General features: G+C 39.0%; 1 protein-coding gene across 3 annotated transcripts in view; it reads left to right on the top strand.

Moving 5' to 3' along the window:
- Positions 1–761: 761 nt before the first annotated feature.
- Positions 762–17,921, top strand: part of stk39 (serine threonine kinase 39) — a 33,482-nt gene continuing 16,322 nt past the window's right edge. The window contains exons 1-14 of one of the 3 annotated variants that reach the window (XR_013974008.1): positions 762–1,351; positions 2,859–2,971; positions 3,231–3,339; positions 4,743–4,881; positions 5,178–5,233; positions 6,252–6,361; positions 9,336–9,437; positions 9,798–9,931; positions 10,074–10,122; positions 11,302–11,367; positions 15,503–15,625; positions 16,356–16,385; positions 16,801–16,857; positions 17,648–17,725. Coding sequence is in view for 2 of the 3 variants with exons in the window: in XM_080902115.1 (XP_080758241.1) it covers positions 1,246–1,351; positions 2,859–2,971; positions 3,231–3,339; positions 4,743–4,881; positions 5,178–5,233; positions 6,252–6,361; positions 9,336–9,437; positions 9,798–9,931; positions 10,074–10,122; positions 11,302–11,367; positions 15,503–15,625; positions 16,356–16,385; positions 16,801–16,857; positions 17,664–17,725 (1,256 nt within the window). In the remaining variant the exon portion in view is untranslated. The remainder of the gene's footprint in view (positions 1,352–2,858; positions 2,972–3,230; positions 3,340–4,742; positions 4,882–5,177; positions 5,234–6,251; positions 6,362–9,335; positions 9,438–9,797; positions 9,932–10,073; positions 10,123–11,301; positions 11,368–15,502; positions 15,626–16,355; positions 16,386–16,800; positions 16,858–17,647; positions 17,726–17,921) is intronic. The other 2 variants (XM_080902116.1, XM_080902115.1) reach the window with 2 other exon arrangements.

Here is a 17,921-nt window from a genome sequence, read left to right as displayed (position 1 = left end):
GATGACTCACCTTCAGATACTGAAGATACAGATTTTTACTGTCAAACTCAAACTGATCTTTAATGACTTTTAGAAAGAAAAAAAAAGACAATAAACATTGACACAGTGGAGCATGCTCCACCGTTTACCGCTGTGCTTGGTAAACTCTGCCACCTACTGACAGATTTCGTGTAGTAACCCTGATTCCAATAACAAAAAAGAAAAAAAAGGTAAGGCCAAAAAGACAAAGACATACTTAAAGCAAATTCATTTTGGTGGTCAATCAGCCAAGGAAAAGATAGTGGACAGAAGTAAAGAAGAGAGTGCAAGCAAGGTGGAGTGGTTGGAAATGAGCATCACAATGAGAGCAGCAAAAGTGAAATGGGAGATTTACAGGATGGTAGTGAGACTTTCTTTGATGTATGGTTGGGAAATGGAGACCAACAGGAGCTGGAGATTTTGAAGATGCTAAGATTTTTTGTTGGGGGTGACCAACAAAAATTATCTATGAGTTAGAGACAAAGACAAAGAAGGAGGGATAGTGGGTAAAAAAAATTAAAAAGAAAAATTACCATTACATATGTTAGAACAGCTTTGAATTGCTTTTGAGTGAGAAGTGGATCCACGCTATCCCAGCAAAGTGTCTCCACAGCATGTAAGAGCCATCAGATTCTGTCTGGGGCCAGATCAATCCAATAGGGCACCTTTGGGGTGTGGTGGAAGAGAAGATTCACATCATGGATGTGCAGCCAACAAATCTGCAGCAACTGTGTGACGCTATCGTAGTGGGTAGTGGACGCACACAGATCAATAAACAGTCTGATGGCGCCATCTGCTGGACAGTAGTATGATCGTCACCAGCAGTTCTGACTGCATGTGACATATTCTGGACATATTACTGAAGTTACACACACGCGACGTCATCCTCACGTCAGTATTTTAACACATTCATTGCTATTTTAACTCAAACTCAATTTCCTTAATATATGTAATGTAACCATTCTTCTAGCAGAGGTTTTAAATTAGGTGTATAATAAAGCATCTTAATCACTAGTCACTGTCTCGAGCGCGCGCGCACGCGATCCGTTATTTTCCGGGTTGTGCTCGCTCTGCGGTAGAGGCGGCTCTTCCTCTCCTGCAGCTGCCAGCTGACACTAACACTGAGGAGGTGAGGTCAAATTTGACTCTCTCTCTCTCTCTTCCTCTCTCGCTGCCCGTCAGTCTGAGAGAGAGGCTGCTAACAAGCGCAGCATCATCATCTTCATCATGGCGGATCAAGGCGACTGTACAGCTCCTGTCCACCACCCGCAACCACCGCTGACAACCAGCTGGCCAATTACCCGGGAGTCCTACGAGCTGCAGGAAGTCATAGGTTAGTGTCCGGGGATGTACTGAACGCCGTGTAACTATCGTGGAAACCCAGCCCGCGGCGGGTTATCGGAGGTGAATGACGACGAGGGCCTACCGGCTTTTTCATATGCAGCAGCCTCCCGCAACGCTTTGCAATGCGGATGTTACCAGACACAGTCAGGGACTACCGGTTCACAGCTCACGAAGCGGAGTCGGGTAAAAAATCTGGGCCGCTGCACGCGCGTGAAACTGTCACGTTCAATAAGTGGCTCTCCGGCGGGCTCCGATCACCGAGCTTGACTCCAGCTGTGCTGATTTTATGGCACGTGTCCAGTTTATTAGCAGCTGCTTAAATCACAGATGCTGCGGATCTGTGAAGGCCACGTCGTGCCGTCTGTGGTGGCAAATAACTTATTATGTCCACATGACGAGCTAAATATACAGCTACTTAGTATTCATACAGCTAATAATAGCAGTAATGGCGATCATTAAAAACTATGGCAATAGAGGAATTGTTACTTTTAAAACAATAAAGCTTGCCCTAAAAAGTCACTCCGCCGCTGTGTTTTCTAATTATTATTTTGATTGTTTAAAGTTAACACGTGATCGCTTAAGTCCAAAAATTCAAGAAATCCAGTTTATACTCATATTAATTAGAGAAAAAAACTTTAACATTTTTTACATTTATCGATTCAAATGATTAACACAACTTTTCTGTTGTGGACTAATGCGTTATTGATTAATTGAGACACATGACTCAGTTTGTAAGCATAGCTTATATGTAGCTGCAGTGTGAAGCATTGGTGTTATAATATTCCATGTTGTTGTTATCCTGCAGAAAAACCAGCAGGTATCTGCATTAACTTATTGTTAATATATCAGTTAGTGTTTATTTTACAAAGACATTTAAAACTTAAACCTAACTTATTTTATTGCATGAATCACCTAATGCTGAGTTATATCACCTGAGACATAATACTGCTAACCTTAAATGCATAGAAGAAAAGCAGAGGGAAGCCATATGCATATTTTTGGCAGCTGCATGCACTGTGCACATGAGCTGACAAGTCAAATCATGAGTGATAAGAAGTAGCGCCTCCGCTATGTGCAGCTGACAGTGATGAGTAAGTGAGACCGCCCGCCCCCCCCCCACACACACACACACACACACCTCAACTTGTAGACAGTCACAATTTGTGATGTGTTCTCTGGTGTATCTGCTTCTAACAGTTTGTAAGCAATATGTCATGTGTCACAGCATCTTGGTGTGAACAGCTCTGCTACTACACAGCGTGGCCTGATTTGTAATGAGTCGAGTAAACGACTCATCATATTGATTAAAAAAAAAAAAGAAGAAAAAAATAGAAGTTCTGTTATTTGCTAAAACAGAAAAGCTGGGAATCTGTGAGCCAGACAAATCCATAAAGCTACAAACTGATGCTGAATTTAGTCTTCCAGCTGTGCGTAATGCAATTCCCACTTGGCTCCTGTTTACTTTGTCATAGCTTCATTGTGGCTCTAATTCTCAGGCAGCGGGGCCACAGCTGTTGTGCAGGCAGCCCTCTGTACCCCCAGACAGGAGCGTGTAGCCATAAAGAGAATTAACCTGGAAAAATGCCAGACCAGCATGGATGAACTATTGGTGAGTACAATAAATACGGGCTGTTTTCTCAACCCAGTGTTTTGTTTTTTTTACACCACACCCGATTCCTGTAGTACTACTTAACTTCTGCTACATATTGTTATGGTTCTCATTTATCTATTAATGCAGTTTGCATAGAAATCTTCTAACTTTCCTGTTGTTTATGCAGCTCGTTGCAGATTATTAAGATAAAGCAAGTGCCCTGAATAAATGAGATGTCCTGTATGTGAAATATCCTGTCATTTGCTTCTACCAATAGAAAGAAATTCAAGCCATGAGTCAGTGCAACCATCCCAATGTTGTCACATACTACACCTCCTTTGTTGTGAAGGATGAACTCTGGTTAGTCATGAAGCTTCTGAGTGGGGGTAAGCTTCACCTGACACGGGTGGCTTAGTGATGCATTCATGCCATTCATGTGATAACATAAGTCTTAAATGCCCTTACACCGGTCTGTGTTTAATCTGATTAAAGAACAGCAGTGTATCAACCTGTGTTAATGCCTAGTTGACAAAAAGCGTTACATCTGAGAAATTTCAAAACTTATTATAAAGCCAGTTTCAGTATAATAATCCATTATAATTAATAAAAAAATTTTTTTATCAGGTCAGTTTAGTTTTGCTTAGACTCCAGTAGTTTTTGCTCAGTTCAGTTTTTATTAGTTCAGGCATCATAATTTGTAATTGGTAAGGTTTAATTAAGTTTTGCTTTATAGTTGGAACACTTGTAGATATTGTCCTCACAATACAAATTTGACCACACTCATGAAGACTAAAATTAACGACATTTGCTCGTCGTTTTTATTTAATTTTGTAACCGTTATATATCTCTGTAAGTAAACTAAGTAAGTAAGTAAACTTTATTTATTAAGCGCTTTTCACAGACAGGCAATCACAATCTCTGGGACAACAATTGTAGACCAGTGTCGGGGTTGTTACTCCCAAAAAAATAAAGCAGCACATAACTTAATTACTCTCCACAGAAAGTAATAACTCGTTACCGTACTTTCTCATTACTTTGTAAAATTACCTGAAACATAATGTTATATAATTACCATTTAACAATATAAACCTAAGGATCCAATCCTGTACACCAACACAAATCCCTAGGTTTCTTTTAGTGTTTAATTATGAACAAAAATCTGACAACACAACGGAAAGCTGAAAACGTAACAGTGATTCTGCTTTACAAATGTGCACAGGTAGGAAGTGAGCCTGACTGCTCATCACTGCCTTTAATACCTGTTGAAGGTCAGGCTCTGGCTGCTGGGCTGGGTTCTGCATACACTCAGGTTTATCATCGCTCTGGGTTCTTGGCTAGTTTTGTGTTAGCAGACTGTCCGTGCAGTGCTATTAGGAGCCAAAGTTACCAGTACAATGTGGTTGTTTCTTTTCTGTACAGAGCTTGCACTTTACCATTGTACTCTTGCTCTTTTGTACAATAAAAATAAAAGTAATGTCCATATCTTCGCAGTAAACCACTCTGACATTTTCCAGCACACGAACTGAAATCAATGTAATGTGATCGCAGTAACACCCAACAGTGGTAACTAACTAGGAAACCATAGGTTTAAATCACTGAATTAAGTAATTTCAGCTGTAAAGACAATACAATAAGCTGCTCCCTGCAATAAAACAAATCTAAAAATACCAAAATATACAAATACACAAACACTGAAATGTAACATAAATTAAGCACTCAACAGATTTTTGTTTCCCATTATTTTCTAAAAATTAACCATGTTTTCTTTTCTTGGCTGGCATCTTTTTAGGATCTATGCTCGATATAATTAAGCACATAAGCAAAGAAGATGATAAAAATCGAGCTTTAGAAGAGCCTATCATTGCCACTATTTTAAACGAAGTTCTGGAGGGTCTGGACTATCTACACAGAAACGGACAAATTCACAGGTATTGGTTTATATCTTTTTCCTCTGTTTAATCAACATTGTTTGATTGAAAATATGATCCGCTATCTAAAAAACCAAGTGGTAATGTTGAAAATGAACACAAATACGTTCATTCATTGGATTGTAGCTCAGCCGTGATCTGTACACTTTCTGGTTATCAAGGTCAACGTGAGTCAGACTTAACCCTCTACGACCCCCATGGTGATGGTTAGGGCGACACGTTAACAGGAGTGGAAGAATCAATGCTGCTCCACATGACTTTGTTGTTTGACTGCATTAATGTTTTGTTGACCTCAGGGATGTGAAAGCTGGGAACATACTACTGGGGGAAGACGGATCTGTTCAGATTGCAGGTTTGTTGAATACTGTGTAACACTCTCTTAAACCTCTTTTTTTGGTTATTTTCACACTAAATGCATGCACTGTATTTGTGGTAAGATGGTGGAATTGATTTCATAGGTTGTAATAATTAACAGAGAGCAATAATGTATGTTTACGTTTTCTTTTTTTTAATTCGAGAATCATAATTCTTTCCTAATTATTGTGTGTCAGCTTAATCAGTTACTCCATTGAAGCTGTCAGCTTTTTAATGCTGTCTGTTATATTTAATTGAAGTGACTGATTATAGCCTTTAATAAAAACAATTACAGGAATTAGAAAAAGCAGTTGACTCTGTAATAAAATAAAAACAAAATATCTGCAGGTTACCAAATAAGCACAGCAGGATAAGCACAAGTGTAACTCGTTGAGTTAATTCGTTTCAGGGTCCTGATGTGAATGCATTATTTTGGCTGATACTGGATTCACACTATGTTGCCTGTTGTTCTTGTTCTTAAACAGACTTGTTGCAAAGCTTACACTCACTAGCCATGTTATTATGTTATTAATTGTTATTAATTGGATTCACCTTGCTAGTACTGGGTTGGATGTACTTTTCCACTCAGTAGCACCTAAATTCTGGAATAGATTCAAAAATAATGCTGACATAATATCACCATACAGTCACTGCAGATTTGTCAATAATAATAATAATAATAATAATGATAATAACATTTTATTTGTAGGCACTTTCCAAGGCACTCAGAGACCGAAATCACAGTATGCGCACAAATTTTGAATCTACCCGCTTTGACCAGCTCATTACATAGGCATGCATGCAGCACTCATTCCAGAGGAGATCAGCTTTTCATACTGTGACGCAGTAAACAAGCTAAAATGAACAATTCTGATGTATTTGATGTTCAATATTTACTCTTTACCCTGCAGCAGTCACACAGGGTTTTGACACAGATTTTTAAATGAGCCAATTACCATGTGTTGTTGTTCTAAAATCTTCTCTGTTGTTCTGATGCTTTTCTTTTGTTTTTACAGATTTTGGAGTGAGTGCATTTCTAGCTACAGGGGGTGACATGACTAGAAACAAAGTTCGAAAGACCTTTGTTGGCACACCATGCTGGATGGCACCAGAGGTGATGGAACAGGTGAGTCTGTTTCTGTCGAGGCAAGAGCTGATGAAAACGTTTATGTTATGTACTGGAAAAAAATGCAACTGGTCTGTTTTGGGTTTTTGTATTCTAGTCTTTTATTAACTGTTTTCTGTTTGGTTTCACTATCCTTGGTTTTTGATTATAGGTTTAGGGTTTGATTCCATATTTTTCATCCCTTTACCTTGTGCAATATTTTCTGTTATTTTTGAGCTCTTGATGTTTTGTCCCAGAGTGGATTTTCTTTAAACTTAGCTTTGTTAGTTTGGGTTGGTTGTTATCTTCCCTCAATGTTGTTGTGTTCTGTGCCTTCCTTTATATCTTCAAGTCTGTGTTGCCCTATGTTAGTTCTTTCATGTATCAGCATTTCTTTGTTTTAGCTGGTGTTATGCTTCAGTTCCTGTTTTACTTTTTTAGTTGTCCCTTACGTTTTGTCTTGTTTTACTTCCTCCCCAGTTTCATTGCCTTGATTGTCTACATCTGTGTCTAGTTTGCTCCAGTTGTTGTTCACTTCCCTAAACACCCCATGTGCATCAATAGACAATTGTTTTCTTTTTGTTTTACATATTTATTTATTGGTTATAACAAGTTTTACATAATACGCTGTGATAAAATAAGAGAATAAGAGATAAAATAATGACAAAAGACATAATGATTGAAACAAAAATAAAGAAAATCATAATGGGGGGGTCAGACAGACATATCAAATTAGCACAAATTACATTTGTCAATATAGCTAAAAATCATGGGAGGATGATTATGGAAAAGCTGACCTATTATAAAGAGTGTTCTTGTGTGCTTACACCTGTCCTCATAGCTCACTGGGTTAAGCAGGTGACCCATATGGCAATAGACCAGCGGTCCCCAACCTTTTTTGTGCTACGGACCGGTTTAATGACTGACAATATTTTCACAGACCGGCCATTAAGGTCTTGGATTAATACAACAAAAAAAATGATACAACCAAGACAAAAACTGTGGTATTTTGTAAATAATTGACACGAATTCACAGTGTAATTGTGTAACTTTATTAGCAGCGTCTTCTTGAAACACATCCTCCTGCCCCTTAATGCTCTCTGATCGTTATGGCAATGCGTAAATATTTCTTTCAAAATAAGACACACAAGTACAACACGGGAAAAGACCCAGGGGAACAGACTTATAAACCCTGAAAACCATAAATTTTACACCCGAGCCTCAACTCTTGCGGCCGGTAACAAACGCGGCCCGGTAATGTTCTAGAATTTTGTCCATATGGCCCAAAACATATCCAGTTTGTTTCTTAATACATAAGTTATTTTCTCCAGAGTTAGTATAGATGTCAGTCCATTAAGCCGCTGAGAAAGTCCTCATAGTACAGTATTTTCATGTACTCTTTTGGGTTGTGTTGCGTTGCTTTCTGGGCTTTTTATTTGGTTCTTGTATTTTGCTTTTAGATCTTTTCATCAGACTGCTCACTTTTGATTCATTCAGTCTGCCTTTGTTTCCTCCCTTCAACACTCCACAAACATAAAAGCAGCAGCTAGGCTGCTAACAAGCACTTGCACATCAACCCTGTGCTTGCTTCCCTTCACTGATCATTCATCCATCTTCTTCTGGTTATCCATATTCAGGGTTGCTGGGGGGCTGGAGCCTATTCTAGCTGTAATAGGGTGAGAGGCAGAGTATACTCTTGACAGGTCGCCAGTCTGTCATAGGGGCAACACAGAGAGGCAGACAACCGTTCACTCTCACACTCACACCTACAGCCAATTTAGAATCACCAATTAGCATGTCTTTGGATTGTGGGTGTAGCCAGAAAGAACCCACATAGACACAGGGAAAATGTGCAAAGTTCACACAGAACCCAGGAGCTTCTTGCTGTGAGGTGACAGTACTAACCACTGTACCACCATGCTAGCTCTTCGCTGGCTTCCAGTGAAATTCAGATTCAATTTATTAATCACTTACAAGGCCATACATGGTCAGGGTCGTGCACATATCACAGATCTGCTGAGACCTTGTTTTTTTATTAAGGCCTATTAACTGTTATTTTAAATCCAGCTTTTAAGGTTGGAACACATACACTTTGAAACAGCCTTGCAGGTCAGCTGATTAAGTGGGGTTTTTTTTTCAACTTCTACTGAAAACCTTTTTTTTAGCCTTTATTATGATTATGATATTAGACTGGAAGGTGAGGGAAGATGAGCAGTAAATGGCCTAGGACAGATTCAGACCTAGCCTTCTGCAATAGTCTATTGCAGTGGTCTTTTCTCGTGTTGTACTTGTGTGTCTTATTTTGAAAGCAATATTTACGCGTTGCCATAACGATCAGAGAGCATTAAGGGGCAGGAGGACGTGTTTCAAGAAGACGCTGCTAATAAAGTTACACAATTACACTTTGAATGCGTGTCGATTATTTACAAAATACCACAGTATATGTCTTGGTTGTATCATTTTTTTTTGTTGTTGTATTTATCCGAGACCTTAATGGCCGGTCTGTGAAAATATTGTCGGGCATTGAACCGGTCCATAGCACAAAAAAGGTTGGGGACCGCTGGTCTATTGCCATATGGGTCACCTGCTTAACCCAGTGAGCTATAAGGACAGGTGTAAGCACATAAGAACACTCTTTATAATAGGTCAGCTTTTCCATAATCATCCTCCCATGATTTTTAGCTATATAGACAAATGTAAGAACCTTAGTGTGAATGTGTTGTTTTTTGTACTGTATGTTGGGATATTTACACTTAAATATAAATGTGTGTCTTCATCCAGACTGTTAAAACACATAAAAACTGCTATACAAAAAAGTTATTATTATTATTATTATGTAAAATGTATTTGCCTGATCTTGTCTCTGCTTAATGCTAGCCCTTTTTGTAATGGAATGCTGTTATTTTTGACATGACAACCAATAGCAGCATTGCCTTAACATGAAGCCTTAAGCATTACTTTGGTATTATACGGTACTGTAATTCTGTGTCTGCAGGTTCGGGGCTATGATTTTAAAGCAGATATATGGAGTTTTGGAATTACAGCGATTGAATTGGCAACAGGCTCTGCCCCCTATCACCGCTACCCTCCCATGAAAGTATGTGTTCATTCAGTGTTATTTAATCAGTCTTGTAACATATACTGGTGCTGGCAAAGAAAAAAGAAAAGGAAACTGGCCATAAACCTTGATAAACCTTCTCCTAAATAAACGTCTTTGAGGTTTTCTTAGTAATGATGAATTTTATGTGGAAAGAGAGCAGTTTGGCTTGCTGCTCTTTCTGTAATTGGGAAACCTAAGAGCTAATAAACAGGCAGCGTTTCATCTAAGAGATACTCATCTTTATGTTCCACAACTTTTCCCACAGTTTCCTGCTCTTAGTTTCTTTTCCTCATCTACAGATTTTGTACTGGTGGTGAAATGTGTTGGCAGTTATGACCACTTCTGTTGTCTTTTCAGGTTTTAATGCTTACCCTTCAGAATGATCCACCCTCTCTAGAGACAGGTGTTGAGGACAAGGAAACTTTAAAAAAATATGGCAAATCATTTAGAAAGCTAATATCTATGTGCCTTCAGAAGGATCCTGTCAAAAGGTTAGCAACATGTTTATGTATCAGGCAAATATATCAATGGAGAGAGCTGATGCAATTATTGGTCAGTGAAATGACCCAATCGTGACTAACATTCAGTAACTGTAATGATGCTTTCTTTTTTCTTTGTTTGTTGTATCTCTAGGCCTACAGCCGCAGAGCTTTTGAAGTGCAAATTCTTCCAAAAGGCCAAGGTATTTGTCTCATCTCACTATCTTTTGTTATTATTGCTGTCCGTTTGGATTTATGCCAGCGACGAGTCAGATATACACGCAGTGAATGCTTTTTTATGCGTTTTTGATGTTTATACTTACTTGGATGAATCAGCAATGACATAAAACATAACCTAGCTACTATTATTTAATATATATGAGAAATAGTAGTATTATTTAAATGTTGTTCTCTTATAATAAGCACTGTGTATTCCTGAATTTTTTTTACTATAATAGTGATTAGTTAAGTAGTTAAATGGTGAATAGCCAAAATCTTTATAACAAAGTTATAAGATTACAAAATCCTTTTTTTCCAAGTAGATTAGCAGTTAGAGAAATAGTCTTTTTAAGGTCATTTTAATTTTGTGAAAAGTACTGCAGCCTCATCTTGCTGTTTCTGCATAGCCAGTAACCAATTTATACCAGGGACTTAATAAATCCATTTATAGTACTGTGCAAAAGTCTCTAGCCACCCCTCCATTTTTTATGTTTTGCTTTCACAGAGCCAGACCTTCGAATACGTTTTAAACTTGAGCGATAGTTCTCCAGCTCTCTGAAGTTCTTTCTTTCTTTAGACATGGCGGGTTTTTTCACTAATCTTTGGTCCAGTTTTTTACCTGACCATTTTCAGATGATTTTCAGATGATTTTCTTTTGTTAAGCCACTTAACACTTAAACACAGTGGAGGCTCTTATCGTGCGTTCAGCCAGTGGTGTTGAGGATCTTATTGAAAATGGTTGAACTGTATATGTAGGAAAGTATCGTAAGATTTGTATCCACCATGCCTTGCCATCTGGAAAGTGTCCGTTTGACAAAAGCTTTTTTTTCAGAACGACAATAGTCCCAAACACACTGCCAAAGCAGTAAAAGCATAACTGAATAGAAAAACACACAATGAAACCTTGTCAGTCATGGATCCAAGGAAAAGCTTTAAATGTCCTTCAGCAATGTCCTTCTGTTTTTGCCTTATATACAGTATTTTCTTGCATGTTTGCAAATGTTTCAATAAATCACAGCACTTATTTCTCATTTTCCTTGCAAAATATAAAGAAATAAAAGGTGTGTCAAGACTTTTGCTCAATACTGTACTTCTCACGTGTCGTCCAGCCTTTGGATTTCCATCCGTCTAACTTAGTTATATTTTGACCATTTTTTTCACAGAACAAAGAATATCTGGTGGAGAAGCTTTTGAGTCATGCACCAAAGATTTCTCAGAGAGCGAAGAAGGTATGTTTGGGTAAACATTCTAATAAATAACTCAGCTATTGACTCAACATGAGCGAATTATGGCAGCAAGGAGGAACTGACTGAAGTGTCTGTCTCCAGCAGAGTGCTGCATTTCCAGTCAACACATGCGATGCTCTGCGACTTTCTTCAGCACCTCAAACACTTTACACCCTGTTGTGTAGATTATGTAAAAATATGGGCAACTGCCACGTAACAGTCAGACGGTACAGCTGTGTGTCAGTGGTTTCATGTGAAGCTCTTTGCATGTGTCACGCCGGAGACAAACAGGGTGAAATTAATTGTTGTGGTTAGGTAACAGAAAGGAGCAGATTATTGCTCAGTTCGCTTGCTCTGTTTCCCACTGGTCACAGTTTACTGAGAGGAAGTGCAGCTTTTGGACACAGCTGATATTGACTCCACATAACATTACGCCTGGATGGCCAGGACAGAAGTGGGAACACGGGCCAATTGCCAGAAGGCAGAGTGCAAGTGAGCGTAGAGGTGGAAATTCACTGACATGGTAAAGGAAGGACATCGTAGATAACATGGTCATTTCTGTGTATGACGTCGTATTTACGCACAAACATAGCTTGGCATCAATAGAAAGGGAGATGACTATGGTGGGTGGTATGTGGAAGTCATAACAAAGAATGCTAAATGGATATAAACAAGTGCTGCAGTATATCAGAGTTTGACAGTTAAGTTTATTACAGCCATCACCTTCTAATTTAGGCTGTATTTATGGTCACTGATACACAAATTATGCAAGCTTTGCAATTGGAGCCACATTACTTTGAACTTGCACAGCAATATTTGTGCCAGTGTGAAATGGTATCACTTTCAGAGAGTATAAAATGGATTCTGTGGAGCCTTTTAATCACAAAGTGGTGATGCACAACAACTGTGTAGTGCAATGAATGCATTTTTTACATGTGTATTCCTCTTAAAAGTACAAAACAGACAGCATGCAGGGTTTACAGGTAGTGTCTGATACACTTGATAGCTTTGCTTTGGGAAATGTGTGGGCTGCAGAGCCAGTGTCCTTGTTGCTTTGTCCCGATTTGACCTGCAGAGTCATCTACATTATAAACTCAGCAACATTACCCAAAGCTTGCAGACACAACAGTATTATAGAAACACTGTCATTGCAGGATGTTGCGACCTTGTGGCCCTGGTTTTGTTAGATCTTATCTCAAGACTCTCAAATCGTCTAGATCGTGTTCTCAGTGCACCTCTCTTTGATCTGTATTTTTCCCTTCTCTTCACGCCTTAGTAACCAGTTGCTCTTTTTCTAATGTTTTTCTCCTATGTGGTATTTTACTGTCAGCAAATGTGGGATTCTTCTCTGATGAAACAAGTCGACCTAAAGCCACACAGCTACTCTTTGACTCTTAAAAGAAACCTGGCTTCTCCATTAACCTGCTCCAGTGAATGAAAAGGAGATGGCAGATTCTGTCACCAGCAAAGTAATTTAAGATGATAATGGAGCTAGAACATTACTCCTTTATCTAACAAATGGAACTAGGATTCAGAAATGACTTGCGGAAATGAGAAATAGGAGAAACTGACTCTTACAGAACATACAAACAGGCATTTGCGAGGGATTTTGCTTTATTTTAAATAGAAATGTTATACAGGATCATAGCCAGCCATTTAAAATGAAGGTGTTTGTGGGTCCAAAAAACAGCAGAGGGCACCCTTACACCCAGTATTGAGTGTCTAAAAGAGAAACTAGCAGGCTTTATATTAGTTCAAAGGCCAGATAAAACTAATGTGTGCTTGAATCATTGATTTGTTGCATAACAAAAAGTAACATGTGATAAGATTGGGATTGATATCAAGTTCAGATGTATGGTCTGGTGCACAAATGATGATGCAGTACTGATTGACTTCTGCTTGAATGCTTTCTGCAGCCTGATTTCTAAAAGAGCAAAACAAAACAAAACACAGCTTTGTACCAGAGTGTGTCGCAGTGTCTGAAAACGCCGTTATGAGCGACCGCCAGCATTTTTAGATTCTGAACATACAATGTTTCTGTTCAATCTTATTTTTAGCCTACATTTTTGGTTCATTTCTCAGTATTCTTCTTTCTGTGAGTGAATGTCAGCTGGGTTTCATGTATGGCTGCCCAGTGCATTGATCTGTGTCTGTTTTGCTCAAGGACCCTGAGCAGAACTGGGGGAGTCTTGGTTCTGTGTCAGGTTTGGAAAATAAACCTGACACCACCACAAGGGTAGTGCTTCTTTAACTTTGACCCCATCTAGAGCTGGGGAATTTTTATGACTCTGCTGCCAGTGGCTTACAGTTTTGTGTGCTCCCTTCTGTAACACTGTGGTGCCCTTGTGTCTCATCTTGCATGTTGCTTCTCTTACATGCTTTAACTGTAGAAATGCAACAAATTATAGGCTTTATGTATTTAGGCTTTGATTTGCCATACTTACTGTTTTTGTCTTGTTATACTTGATACATTTTCAGTTGTATAACTACTTAACTATAACTACTATAACTACCATAGTTAAGTCATTTATTTTTTCTCTTGTATTTATTGTGCTATGCCAAATTATACCTAGTGAAATGGTATAAGCAACTGGTGAAAAGTTCTTTCTTTCTAGTTCAGTGTAGGTTTAGTCAATATATATATATTTAGTTTTTAGTCACATTTATCAGATGGTATAATACAGCACGTGTATGAAGGCTGCTGACTCACAGTCATGACAAGCCGGTCTCCAGAAACATATGCAACAGTGCTTCCTTGTGTTTATGTTGACAAATGTAAGACTAAAAATAAAGATATTTTCTGTAAATTTTAATTTAGTTTTGTAAGTACACTAAATTGTTTAAGTTTGTTTTTATTTTTTATCTCAGTTAACTAAATGGGTTTTGCATCTATTTGGAAACATGAGTTTATTTGTGACTATAGATGTTATATACTAGTCAAAAAAAGAAATGCAAGATTATGTTTGAACTACATTACCATATGCATAAACAAGACATTTAGTATGAGTTTTTGGGCCTCCTCTGGGCGTGATGGAAGCATTCACTTGTCTGCACATGGTCTGTACAAGTGTCTGGCTCTGTTGTTGAAGAATTGCTCTCCAGTCCTGGATGAGTGCATACTGCAGCTGTGCAGTGGTCATTGATTGTGGCTGCCTCTGATGAACATGCCCACCCAGCAAGTTCCAGGCATTTTTAGTAGGAGACATATCAGGAATAAATGCTGGCCAAGGAAGTAGCTGGATGTGCTCCTGATCCAGAAAAGCTCGAGCTACTCTGGCAGTGTGGGGGGTAGGCACTGTCTTGCTGAAACAACTGCAGGGTGGGGTGCTGCTGCAAGAATGGCACAAGTACAAGTTGGAGGACCGCATTTTGGTACCTCTGTTCAGTTCTGCCAAGAACAGTCGCATCAGAGACAATGCTCTCGTGGACACCGTGGAAGTGTGCAGCAGCTCAGACACACATGCCAGTATCCAACTTGCCAATAGCCCAGACTCGGTCAGATTCAGTCAGTCGTGGCATGAAGACACTGATAACAATGTTGCACATACACTGTTTTGTGTGCTTTAAGACCACTGGCTTGAAAATGCTGTAAACTGAAGCAATTCTGCTGTGTGCAAGTTGATTTGTCTTCCATAAACAATTTAAAAATCATGCAGTTGACTAAAACCAATCGGGCAGCATATGTTTGGGTTTCAAAATGACGATGTAATGCAAAGATTGAAAACTTTTTCGCAGCAGTTGTATTTCTTTTTTTTGACTAGTATCTTTTCTAATATCTAAATCACAGGAAAAAAGGATGTTTGATTTTGTGACGTTTGTCCTAACAAGAAAAACTTCTAAACTTTAAACTCCTTTTTTGGTTACATAATAAAGATCTTTTCAGAACCAAGCAGTACCTTTGCCACTGCAGTACCAAACATACTTAACAGACTAAATGACTTGAATGTGGCTTTGTACGTTCACCTTTCATGTCACAAATGCGCAGCCACGTTATGTAAATCACTGAGGTCAGTGCTCTTATTTAAAGGTCTGTAAAAGCTAATGGACTCATGGGTAAAGCACAATGTACAGACACATGAAGTCAAAGGAGCACAAATAATTTAATTAACATCGTGTGCTGGATGTCGTAATGCTGCAGGTCAGGAGAGTCCCCGGCTCCAGTGGCCACTTGCACAAAACAGAGAATGGAGACTGGGAGTGGAGTGACGACGAAATGGACGAGCGCAGCGAGGAAGGCAGAGCAGCGGTAAATCAGGGCAGGGTAGGTGAGACTCCACAGAGGGAGGCATTAATCAATGTGTTTACTCTTTTATGATCATCATCAGTAAAAATCATCATCAAAAGAGCCAAGATATTTTCTCGTTTCAGTCTGAAACTGTAACAGAACTATAACTTCTGCACATAAATTCCGAATATGAGTTATTACGGTGTTGCATGTCATGTCCAACCCGCAGATCAAACCATTATGCAACTTTCCCTTCTGTCTTAGACACTGTGCATTCCGCCCCTTCCTGATTGGTTAGTTTTTTTGGATAGCAGATGGCTTATCTCTGAGAGAGCCTGTCATGAGGTCGCTGTAATGAGCTGGAAGATAGCTGTAAGGATTTGAGGCAGGAGGAACTAGACAACTATGATCAAAGAGCCCTTTGATAAAGACTCCCAGCTTTGATGTATGATGCAATAAATAATACTCTACCGGCAGTAATGATTTACGAAAAGGGTTGTTTTTAAGGTATATATATATATATATATTCTTCTTTTCAACACGGATGTGCTTTGGTTTGTTTTTTGCAAACTTCGGGCTGCTTTTCAGTGTAAAAAGAAAGGTGTAGGCATATGTGGATGGATTGATATATACACATACAGTCTGTGAGCAGTGTATGGCTTATATAAATTTTTTGCTCTTTGACAAACTAAAACAGAACATATAAGATGATTATTACCGTGTGTCTGACAGTAAATATATGAAAATGTTTTTTTCCCCCCTCCAGTCACGAAGGGTCAAAGATGACGCCAAAGATGTAAGTTAGATATTCCTCTCCTACACCAATTTGAACTTGCAAAATATCTTAGAATATCTAAAAAGAGTCATAGACAAACCGGCCATATCCTTCTGCTGCTTTACAATTCGATAAGTTGCCAAAGGGGTATTTTTATTTTTAAATTCACTTGACTGTCCTACTTGAGCTGCTGCTTGTGTAAGAATCATGAACTCACTTAATTAATGTTTATTTCTCTGCTCGCATTTTTATGCAGTTTCATTAAAAAATGCCACGAATTTGATTTAACCTGTCCCATGAAGAGAACAAAATGCTCCTCATTGATTGGTTTGAATTGACTTTCCTCTGTTGTCTTTATACGATGAGCTCTGATTTGATATTTACCAAGGATGTAATAGCATTTGCACAATTATGCCTCACATTTTGTTCCTCCTAGAATGAGGAGGATGCCAACAATGTCCCTATTGAAGGCTTGTCTATTCAGCATCCCCAGGTGAGGGATTCGGCAGCAGCACCAATTTGGCATGATTCAATGACCTTGATTCCACTGTGATTGTGTGTGTTTGTGTTCATTTCTGCGCGTGCACACTTAGAGCGTGTCTGTCTGTGGACGTGTCAGTGGGCGTATATTTGTGTGTGTGTGTGTGTGTGTGTGTGTGTGTGTGTGTGTGTGTGTGTGTGTGTGTGTGTGTGTGTGTGTGTGTGTGTGCGCTTGCGTACATGGAGACGGTCGGTCTCCTGGAGGGATGCTCTCAGCAGTAATAACTCAGAGTAAATGGTTGTCTGCCTGACAGTGCTAGCTCAGTGACTGGGTGTATCTCATCTGAAAACTCACTGCCATTGTATCCCATTTTCTTTGGCTTTTGTCAGTCTGAAAATGAGCCAAAGCAGTTTGAGGTGTAGTCTTGTGTCCCAGTCAGGAATTAACTCTGACAGCTTCTTAGCAGTCATTTCCTTTCCATAATATCTCATCCTTGCCATATAAAAAGCCCATTCGTAATACGGTTTTGATGACAGTGATAGACCCTTACACAGTAAACCTTCATGTCTTGTTCCTTTTCTTCTCCCTTAAGACTTTCCCTGCTGCTGCAATGAATTTAAGACATTTTCCAGTAAAAAAAAAAAAAAGAAATCACATAGTGTGTGCACACATTTCTTGTTTATGTTCATCTTGAAGTTTGCAGAATTTCATGCTCTCTCGTGCATGCTTTATGTGACTCTCACTCCTCTTTTTCACAGTGAATGCTTTTGCCAGTCTGATGTTTAATCTGCTTCATCACCAGATATTTTCTCATGCAGGTTGAACCGTATGAGAATACACCCTTCATTCAAGGTGCTGTGAACATGGTACTACGGCTAAGGTGAGACTGAGAGACACACATACACACATGAAAAAATCGTCAGTGAGATCTATTTTTCTAAAAGCAGTAAAAGCAAAGAAATGTGCAAGTTTGTTATCTCTGAGTTTAAACAATGCAGGCTTCTAATAGACCTAATGATCTTTGGCTGCCACAGAAGGGATTTGGCATCACCGCTGATCCCCTTATCTCATGTTGT

This window comes from Rhamphochromis sp. 'chilingali' (genome assembly GCF_963969265.1).
Source record: "Rhamphochromis sp. 'chilingali' genome assembly, chromosome: 14".
Lineage (NCBI taxonomy): Eukaryota > Metazoa > Chordata > Actinopteri > Cichliformes > Cichlidae > Rhamphochromis > Rhamphochromis sp. 'chilingali'.
This window is presented reverse-complemented; position numbering and strand designations above follow the sequence as displayed.